General features: G+C 32.8%; 1 protein-coding gene across 2 annotated transcripts; it reads right to left on the reverse strand.

The window, feature by feature from the left end:
- Window positions 1-3,159: 3,159 nt before the first annotated feature.
- Window positions 3,160-10,980, reverse strand: LOC137828348 (damage-control phosphatase At2g17340-like). 2 transcript variants are annotated; one of them, XM_068634872.1, is made up of 13 exons: window positions 10,775-10,980; window positions 10,308-10,476; window positions 9,546-9,611; window positions 9,253-9,319; window positions 9,016-9,084; window positions 8,581-8,721; window positions 4,812-4,940; window positions 4,620-4,706; window positions 4,119-4,193; window positions 3,962-4,039; window positions 3,750-3,827; window positions 3,540-3,602; window positions 3,160-3,443 (listed from the first exon to the last, which is right to left on the reverse strand). In XM_068634872.1, the coding sequence occupies exons 1-13, from the start codon at window positions 10,941-10,943 to the stop codon at window positions 3,369-3,371; spliced, it is 1,266 nt and encodes a 421-aa protein (XP_068490973.1). In that variant the 5' UTR covers window positions 10,944-10,980; the 3' UTR covers window positions 3,160-3,368. The 2 variants fall into 2 exon arrangements, with proteins under 2 accessions (XP_068490973.1, XP_068490974.1); XM_068634873.1 differs by having other exon boundaries at window positions 10,308-10,502; window positions 10,775-10,939.

The raw sequence follows: 10,980 nt of genomic DNA on the forward strand, positions 1-10,980 counted from the left end.
CCTCTGCTAGATCTTTTGATGATGGCGCAATACTTTGTCTTACAACTGAATGTATAGACCAAGTCAATGAGTTTATCTTATCTTTAATACCCAAAGAAGAAATTAGTTATTTATGTTCAGACATACATTTCCAATCTGATGAACAACAAAATGTTCAAGTGGAGTGGTGTACATAAGAACTTTTGAATGATATCATATGCTCAAGAATTCCTAATCATTGTGTTAAACTAAAAGTCGGAGTTTCGGTGATGCTTCTAAGGAATATTGATCAAGCGAATGGATCGTGTAATGGATCAAGATTACAAGTCAATAACTTGGGAAGAATGTTATAGGTGCCACAATGATTACAAGAAAAATATTGGTGATAAAATATTTATTCCTAAAATGAACTTGATTCCTTCTGATTTAGGCCTGCCTTTTAATTTTCAGAGAAGACAATTCCTAATAACTTTGTGCTTTGCAATGAAAATAAATAAAAGCTCAAATCAAACGCTTTTTTAAAGTTGGCCTATATCCACCACGTCCAATATTTACACATCGGCAATTATATGACGTTGTTTCCAAAGTTAAATCTAAAAAATGGTTGAAAATCTTGATTTTGGATGAAGATGAAAATACAAGTAATTCAACTACTAATGTGGTCTACAAGGAAATATTTGAAGATCTTTAAAACATTGTTACAGTCATACATATCAAGTATCAACATTCTTTAATCCATAAATAATTTTATTTTTTATTTCTTTGTTCTGGTATATGAAGCTAACAATTTCTATCCATTATTATTTTTAATAACAGGTTTCTTTCATTTTTCTGATTTTAAGTTTTTCAACAAGACGAAGTAATGTTAATGTGCTTTGTAACCCCAACTGTGATTATCCAGTACAAACTATAATACAGTCATTATAGTTTACATAGGTTTTGTTACATACTGCTCTATAATAACAGTGGTCATGTGTGAAATTTGATTATTTTTGTATTATTTTAGTTTCATATAACAATACATTGCATATGAACATTTGTTTACAACATTCATTATGCATTCATACACATAATTATGTATTAAAAGTTTAGGTAAGTTTGAAAAACTAAATGTCGTAATGCATAAACTCAGGAATATTGTGGTTTGTTGACAAACTCAAGCAGCAGAGGTACCACACATACTTGCTTAGTATGGTATAGACAAAAATGAATACACACCTCTATTAATAAAATATATTATATCATTTTCTTTTATCTTATTTTTTCTAACACTATTAACCTCAATTTTATGTTTACTTTAAACTACTAAGACAAAATCTATGACATGTACTAAATCATTCTTCATAATTTATAACTTTTTCTTTGTGTTATTAATGGTATATAAGGTTATATGTGTTTGTAGATATGTTTTTTTTTCAGTTTTTTTTGTCATGTAATTAACATGTTGTGCTAATTCATATGTGTTGACATTAATATCATATTGCTCAATACTCATATTATGACAGCTAAAGAAAAGCAGCTATGTACTCCATTTGCTATTGTTTTTTCATTTTGTTGTATGACTAAGTAGCTCTTCTTTGATAAAGCTTTAATCAATGTAATATATTTTCCAATACCTCATACTTTGAAATTGTTATTGTAAAAATAATTTTACTTATTTCATGCCACTTATTGCAAAATTGTTGTATATAGTACTTGTTACGTATAGTTATAAAAAAGTTATAAATTTGCTACCTTGTTTCTCCGACAATACTTTGCTATAATTCACAATCTACTCCATTATTTCAAAACTATTTATTTAATAATATGAAGTCATCAACATATGTTTTCAAAATTAATTCACACATATAGGTTTATATATTTTATGTTCTGGCTTGCTATCTTATGAAGAATGAGTTGACTTCTTTCCATGTGGTTAACATGTAAAATAAGGCAGCTACACCAATATATTATTCTTAAATTTTGATTCTTCATTACTACGTCATGTTCATATGTTGTATCAAGATCTTGTATTTTTGCAGTTGTCAAAGAACTTAATCAGACTCATATAGAAAATAAAAATCCATGTTTGATACCAAAAACGAAAAAAATAAAAGGTATATTTAATTCATATATTATTTTATTTGTTTGTTTAATACATGTTATTTAATTCTTTTTGTAACCACACACAAATTCCAAAACGTACCATATTCAAAGCGAACACTCTCCAACCATCCCTCTTGAAATCGTGCCGTCTTGAAACTGTACAATCCTTAAAACATGCAATCTTGAAATTGTTGGAATACAAACATGATATTTATTACACCCACATCTAATACCTGACTATATATACTCTTCATATCTCTCTGCATTGTCTGTATTTTTATTGTTTGTGTATTATTGAATTAAGGAGAAATGTTGAGCACACAAACAATGGCCAAACCAGACAATAGGGTCTTCTTTGGGTGCATGAGTATCCAACATCAAGTATGTTATTTTTTTTTTCTTCTATCAATTGTAATATTTTGAACTCTTAAAAACGTTAGATAATTTTATATAGATACAAATATTTACAAGTAATTTGATAATGTTGACTATGTATTTGTTATCCAATTTAGAGGAGAATTTAATTACGAATGGTTCTTAGAAGACCATAAAGAAAATGTACATACAATCACCTATAATATAGACCTTCTTAAACCACCAATTAGCAATGGATGGTCAAACTTACAAAAGTTTTATGGTTTCAATGAAACCATCTTATTCTTTTTCTATGTGGCCAACTCCTATTTTTATATTATTCCGTTTAAAAGATAAAAGATAGTTCGTGCCATTTGCAGTCACAACATACATATGTCTTATATGAGGATAAATAAATAAAAATTTAAATTCATGAACTCAAAATCTAGAGAAATTCTATCAATACACTTCTTCACTTATATTTTTAAAGCAATTATTAATTGTAATTTATTAAAAAAATACAAAAAATTATTGCATCATTTCTATTTTCTATTTTATTAAATATTTTTCCTAATTTTATAATTTGTAATAACTTTAACTAATAGTAAATAATGTGATAAAAAGTAATACACAAGAGTTTTAGGTACGTTAAAATTAACTCAATAAAAATTTGGTGCCTCATACCCCTAAACTAAATCACTCTACTAGTTTCATATTAGAACCCTTTAGTAAATACTAAAATTTCAAGGGAGGCATTACCTCGCATAATATATAAATCATAAAGACTTCCAAACCTTAAAATTTTAGGTTGAAAATAATATTAAATTTTCTTATGTTGTTGATTCATGTTGGTGCCCTCGATTTGCCCAACATCAATAAACATTGACTAATTGCAAATGTAGCATTACTTAGCTATTGATCCGAATAAAGAATCACTCTTAATTTAAAGTCTAAACTGCATCATATTTGATCACGCAATCATATAAACGTGACCCAAGAAATTCTGCAACCTCAGGATGTTTTACCTATAAAATAATGACAATAAAAAAATAATTAAGATGCATCAGAATCAAATTTTCATTTGTTAAGAAGCAAGTAAAAAGAATGATAAAATGCATCACCATAGCAATCTTGAGGGAATCACATTTAAACTGAGCATAGAGATTTGTTTCTATTCCACGACCCTGTCAAGAGAAACTAAGTTGGAGCAAGAATTGAAGAAACTAAGAACCCAAAACTTGAGCTTAAAACTTGCTTAACCTAGCTGTAGGAGCATGCAACTAGTCTAAGTTAACAAAACAGAAAGTATATACAATGAAGGAATAGCTTACCATCCCTTCTAAGATGACAAGATCTACATCATTGGTGAGGCATGCTAGTTCCTGTGACACCCTTGTAAGGTCAATAATCTGGAATCCGTTGAACAAAACAAGAAACAAATAGTTAATGTTCAGTAGTCACCATACATACAAGTGAAGAATTGGCAAGATAGGTCAATAACTATATAGAAACTAGACTTTCCTAATATAACAAATTTTCTTACAGGTAAATCATTCCCAGAGTTGGCAATTAAAAGATTTGAAGTAGAGACACCCATCAGACATCCTTCTTCATCCTTTAACTAGAAATCAACATGATGGAGTCAGGAAAGAGTTTTGTCATATCATAAACAACAAGAGTTAATTGTTTTTTTTCCTTACCCTTGATATAATTTCAGTTAGCTCAGAGTAAGTGACATCATTGAGGGAAGGTAAGTCATTAGCAGCCAATATAACCTGCATGCAAATCACATAAAATATATTGAAGCAGGCAACCGTAAGAGCTGCATGAAAAGCAACTTCAAATTCAAGCAGAACTTAAAAGTGAAGTGCTGCAAAGCAGTTAAAGAAGAATCATGTCATGACCAAGAATAGTTAGGCGAATCTAGTTAAATTATTATTAATAATTAAGAGAAATCTAGTTCCTCTAACTTCCTTATGATGCACAATAAATTTCAAGTATTTCAATACATTGATACACTGTGTTCAATGATAAAAAGCTACCACTATCCTTCCCTGTCCCTCCCCCATTTCAAAACAAAAAAAATATATTAAACATAAGAAAAGAGAGATGGACTACAGCTGACAAAATTAGTTATGGTATAAGTTTTAAACTGCCTGATCAGAAAAAATATATGAAAGAGAATAGAAATGCCGGAAAACCTGACTCCCACGCCGAAGGAGCTCCCTGGCAAATGGCAAAATACCCAAAATGATATCAGCACCCGAGTTATCAACAAAAATTATCACCTGCCAATGTAAAACAATTAATTAGAGCATGACCATGCTTAAAATACAGAAGAAGGCAAAAATATATCATAAAGTTGTCCCTCATTATAGCCACATGACACTTGCCTTCTTCCAGGACTTCTTGCTCCATTTCATTTTGAAAGTTTCAAGGTCATCAATAACCCAAGGTCGAGGGACAAGATTTTGACATGTAGATAAAAAGGACACTCCATCCTTGGAGAAAACCTCTGCAAGCTTCAAGAAATTGAAGGAATTAAAAGGTAACCCATCAACTACAGGTAGTTTATATGATCCCCCAAACACTGGCATGATTGTAATAAATAACAAAATCTGTCTTTTTCAATTAGGAAAATAAATTTCGAATGAAGTTAATTTTGACACATTTCTGATTTCACACTCAAGTAGTGAACCTATTGTTGTGGACAACGTTGATAGATTAAGAATGGGTAAGTACTGTCATATTTCATCTTAAAACCAGTTAGTATTATGCAAAGTTGTCCATACAGGTAATTACCAAGAAATACTACTAACAACTAGTCAAGCACTATCAATGTCAATTCACTGTATCCACGCCATGTGAACTACAATATTCAAGATTAACTAAACCATACCAAACAATAGGAAAGTGGAGCAATACAGGTTTGGTACAATAACAAAGAACAATAAGCAAGAAAAACCATGAACAAATAGGTCAGTCCAATATGTATCAAGACTTGTGGTTTTAGTTTTTGACAAGTAATGAGTGAAGCAGAGTCACATTCCAAGTGAGAGGCTGAGTGAAATAATTCAGTTGCAGCATGTGGGATAAGAATTGCTGCCTCATATCAGCTTGCTACAACTTAAAGCATTCGAAGGAAGATTTCTAACCAAAGGATTCAAGGCACTGGCGGAAGGGGAAAAGAACCAAGGAAGAAAATGCCGAGAGAAGTGAGAACTCCCCCCTTTTCCCTCCTTCTCTCTAAACTTTCTTCTTCACCTCTCAACTTCATTCAGCATAAGTAATTTCAATGTAATTATGTAATTGATATGCATGTTTATAGCTACTTTTCCTTGAGTAATGATAAGTGTGATAATAACTTGTTTATTCATATGAATTGAACCTCTTTATTTGTATTTATGCTATGAACTTTGTTCATTTGATGTTGAAAATCATGGTTTAAATATTTTTTGGATATAGAAGTGATTACTACTTATTTTCTATCGTTTTTGTTTTGTAGAGAATGGAAGCTTGAAGCCAAGGAAGGAGGAAGTTAATTCGGGACCTTCTCAACCAACAACCAAGAGCATCACTCAGCGAGAAGAACGTTGAACAACTCACTGAGCCAGCAGTGCATTCGCTGAGCGAGATTGAAAAGTTTGCATTGTTTAAAAAGTTGTTTCTCACCCAACGAGAGTCCACTTTTTGGAAGTGGATTAAAAAGTGAAAACTTAACGTGTTGCGGAACTTTTGGAGGGAACACAAGTTGAAGGAGCTGATGCACGAGAGGAAATTCAAGCTCCTCGTTTTCTGGGCAAATTTTTGTACTCCAAATGTCTAGGAGTAGCTAACTAGTCAATTCATTAGGTTGGATGTAATGAATTTATTCTATATTTAGTTTTTCCACTGCAATATAAATATCTTTACATGACTCTTCTGTTCTTTCTTGATGCTTTATGTTGCATTGTTTGTTGGGTTGTTTCTAAACATTGGAAAATGCTTTTAAAACTTAGTCTTTAAGATTGAACAAATTAGGGATTTAATTCTAGACATAATTTTATCTCTTGGTCATTCTATACACTTATCCTTCATGCAAATCTTGTGTAAAAAGAACTAAGGAATTAATATTTTCGCATTAAGGTTTATCATCTCTAAGGAATTAGGGCTAGTGATCTTCTTGTGAATGTCAGAGTTTTGTTAGAGATATGTTGGTTAGAAAACGTACATTGAGTTGAGTTCATGAACCCTAGTAGTGAATATTTATCTTTGTTAAGTAATATAGTCTAAGGTTTGGTTGTTTTGAATGTTTTGACTCCAATCTTTAAATTCAAATGAACTAATGCCTTTAAGTATTTAGTCCAAATTAGTAAAATTTCACGCAAATCTCTTAGGAAACAATAAATAGACTTTTCAATTTTATTACTTGTAGGATTTGGTACACTTGCCAAGGAGTTAACAAGTTTTTGAACAACTCGGGAACAATAGTAGAAGAAGAAGGCATAGTATGGAAGTCAAAGAAGCTAGTCAAGCAGCAACAACTGTTGAACCTATACCACTTTCCTCTACAAAGCAAGAAAAGGAAGATATGGCAGAGAATCAGAATAGAGATGGTGGACGCCAACAAGGAAAATGTACTTTGGAAGACTATGCCACTTTTTCAAACCTCTAAACTTCAATAGTATTGCTAGGCCAATGGTGAATGCAGCAAACATGGAAATGAAGTTGACTCTAATACATCTAGTTCAAAACAACCAGTATCATGGGTTGTCTGAATCCATATACTCATTTGGCAATATTTCTAAAGGTATGTAACACGATGAAGATCCATTAGGTGCTCAATGAAGTTATTCGACTAAGTCTTTTCCATTTTCATTGGCTAGTGGTGCCAAAACTTGGTTGCATTCATTTCCTAAAAATAGCCTCACTAATGGATTTTGTCATTTTAGATATGAAGGAGGACTCTGATGCCCACCTTATATTGGGGACACCGTTCATGGAGACTGCTAGAGTCGTTATTGATTGATCTAGATGATGGTCATTTCAAGGTGCATGTTCAAGATGAAACAGTGACTTTGAATGTCTTAGAAGCTATGAAACATCCTGGAGATAGTGACAATTATTTTAGAGTGGAAGTGTTGGAAGAAGTGATTGAAACTGCTAAGAACCAAATGCATTTGAAATCCCCACTTGAGAGAGTGTAAATTGAGGCATGTGATGACTTAACCTTGGAAGAAGCAGAGGTTGAAGAGGTGACCAAGCAATTAGAGAAGCTTAAAGAGATAACGCTCACAGTGTTAAATTGGAGAAGCTGGATAAAGGAAATTGTGATGATAAAAGCCAGCTTGAGATGAAAATGTTGCTTACTCACCTCAAGTATGATTTATTAGACGGAGAAGTTAAGAAGTCGGTCATAACTAACAACTATCTCTCAAGAATTAATTGAAGAACAGAAGTTGGTGAAGGTATTCAAGGCAAATCAAGGAGATATAGGATGACACATATCTGACCTTAAGGAGAAAAGTCCGGCCTATTGCATGCACAAGATCATGTTAGAAAAAGACTACAAGCCCATAGCATAACTGCAAAGGAGATTGAATTCAACTATGAAGAAAGTAGTGAGAAAGGAAGTACTTAACCGTTTAGAAGCTGGAATGATTTATCCAATCTTTGATAGTGCATGGGTTAGTCCAGTGCATGTGGTACCAAAGAAAGGAAGAATATTGTCATCCAAAACAAGAAGAACGAGTTGATTCCTACTATGACAATCAATGGGTGGAGGATAAGTATTGTTATGTTAGAGATATGTTGGTTAGAAAGCATACATTGAGTTGAGTTCATGCAATCCAACCCTAGTGAATATTTTCTCTTTGTTGAGTAATATAATCTATGGTTAGGTTGTTTTGAACGTTTGAATTTAGAATTATCATCACTCTTTAAATTTGAATGAAAAGATGTTTTTCAGTCTGTAGTCTAAATTAGTAAAATTTCACATTAGCTAAACAAACACAAATCTCTTAGGAAACGATACTTTTGCACTTTCCAATTTTACTACTTGTATGATTTGGTACACTATATCAACTCCGTATTAACTGAGCCTTTTCAATGTTTTTGAGATTTATTATACTAAGGATCATTACTCCTTAGGTGAACAAATTTATATATAGAAAATCAACATACCTGTGTTGCACCAAGATCAAATATATTTCCTGCAAAAATTCCTCTAACTAAATTCTCTAGGCGTTTCTCTTCATCTTCAATGGCATCATTAAGACGAACAACATTCTCAAATAAGGACATGGCATTTGTATTCTCTACATCCTGTAGCATTCAATCAGAGAGAAATTACAAATCTTGAGCAAAATAAAACAACATTGTTCATTGAGAGTCACAACTCACAAGACCCTATTGAAAACTAATGATGTTTAGCTTCTTCAAATAGGTTAACATAAATTTGGCCTCCATTAAGAGAAGAATGCCATTAAATTTCACTATATTAAGTGAGATCTTACATTATTTCAACCCCCTATAATCAGATATACTCATGCTTGTTTTCAATATTTTAGCTGAATAGTATTAGCTTTTAGCCCACAGAATCCCATTCGTTAACCCTACCTTTATTTTCTTGAAGATATCTGCGAATCCCAGTTCCTTGAGGACTTGCTCACGAAGTCTGCATAGAACCTAGAACACGCGTTCCCACGAAAAAAGAGAGAAAAATAAAGGAAAATGAAGACTGAAGAAATTAGATATATGCACCAAAACTGCCGCATTTTATTTTATTATTTGATAAACACAGAAGGGGTCTGGAATGTTGTTGAAACAAAATTTGTATACAGCTAAAGAACGTACAAAGATATCAAGAGGCTCGCCTTGACCTGCAGGATCTTTCTTGAAATCTTCAAGTATTCTAGCATACCTTTTTCCAGAAAAAGTATTAAGAAATTAATTGCAATCAACAACTCCCGTGTTAATTTGAATTACTTGAAGTAAGATATTACGCAAATTAACAAGAGGTGGATAAAAACAGTATAAGCCTAAGATCCTCAAGAAACGTTATTCCTGTCAAATTTGGTTATTGAAAAAATATATAGAGGTCCTTGTCATGCAACAAACCTCTCATAGGAAGGCAGTAAGAGACCCACCTTTTAGCAAAAGTTTCAGCTTTATTCGCAGCATCAGGAACAGAAGCATCACTCTCAGCATGCTTCCTGTACCAAATCAAAGCTAAAACTTGATGTAACCAAGAAAAATTGAAATAATAGAATCCCTGCAATAATATAACAATCACACCTCACCAAACCAGGTAACGGCTACATTAATATTGTTTTCCACCAGTTGCTTCTCTGTTTACGGTATGTAATAATGAGAAGCAGCAACTACACCGTGCTAGCAAAATTAGGTTATTGGAATTGAAGCGTGATGGATAACACTGAAGCCAAAGATATCAAGTTGTTGGACACACCAACAACCAATTATTCCAAAAATATCAAGTTGTTAGACAAGGGACCACAAATGACTTTCTTATGTGTTTAACAATATAAAGAAAATCAGAACAAAACCAGTCAACTGAAAAATTAATTCGTTGTAAACTTCACTGTTTCAGTTTGCAGATCCATTTTCACTATCGATGACCATGGTCTCACTATTAAATATTTGCCAGTCACTCTGACCCAGTACTCACTAGATGTTTCAATTTCTTCCCAACACTACATCCTAATACCTAAGGTCCGAGAACAACCATGTTTGGCGTCAGTGTACCATCTACAACTAAAGGGCATGCAAGATATGGATTAGCAAAAACGAATTGTGAACCACATGTAAAGTTGTTTATTTTTATGAAAATAAAAATTTGAGCCACACCCCATTGATTTATTTTGTGGGAGAAAAAAAGAAGATAAACATACTTGAAGGTGGGGATGGTATTGTGGAGGAGATTAATCCAAGATAGCTCGGTGGAAGTGGGAATGTGTGGATCGTCGGAAGGGAACCTCCAAGGAATGGTGCTTGCTGTGTATTTCTCATTCGCCAACGACGGGAATGGCACCAACTGCGATGTACTCCCCATTGCTTCCGCTGAATTATATCAGTCACAATTATTACTGCAAGCGAGAGAGATCAACTCTGGACACAAAGTAACTCTACCTAGTTCCACATCGATTCAAGTACAATAACAAAAAACGATAATTCACAATGTAAGTGAACTTTTGTTAACAGTAATTTGTTGTTGACATTTCTTATAAGTACAACAACATGCTGTGCTTTTTGTTGGTTAGTTACAACAATGTCTATGCATGACCTAACTTTTCCTGTTTTTTCTCTTTTCTAAATAAAAATAAAATTGATGATAACAGTGTTTTGGAGGTAGTGTTACCTAGTGATTTGGAGTGAACACAAGATTTTGTGGATTGATGAATGGTCTTAGCCTTGGATGAGAGGGTAAGAGAAGAAGAAGCAAAGACAAATGAGGAGATTGATGGAGGACAATGAGGGATCAAATGCAGCTGAGTTGGTGATATTACTCCCATTGAAACTGTTACCATAGAGTTAAGTCTAGGGATGTCACTCTACTTGTACTAC

Source organism: Phaseolus vulgaris, chromosome 7 (genome assembly GCF_000499845.2).
Source record: "Phaseolus vulgaris cultivar G19833 chromosome 7, P. vulgaris v2.0, whole genome shotgun sequence".
Taxonomy (NCBI): Eukaryota; Viridiplantae; Streptophyta; class Magnoliopsida; order Fabales; family Fabaceae; genus Phaseolus; species Phaseolus vulgaris.

Bases quoted from the DNA above. Each gene is read 5' to 3' on its own strand.
- LOC137828348 (XM_068634872.1), bottom strand. From the start codon at position 10,943: ATGGTAACAGTTTCAATGGGAGTAATATCACCAACTCAGCTGCATTTG. The intron at 3,828-3,961 runs GTAAGAAAATTT...AACGGATTCCAG, and splicing joins ACTCTGGGAATGATTTACCT to ATTATTGACCTTACAAGGGT. The intron at 3,603-3,749 runs GTAAGCTATTCC...TTCTCTTGACAG, and splicing joins TTGTCATCTTAGAAGGGATG to GGTCGTGGAATAGAAACAAA.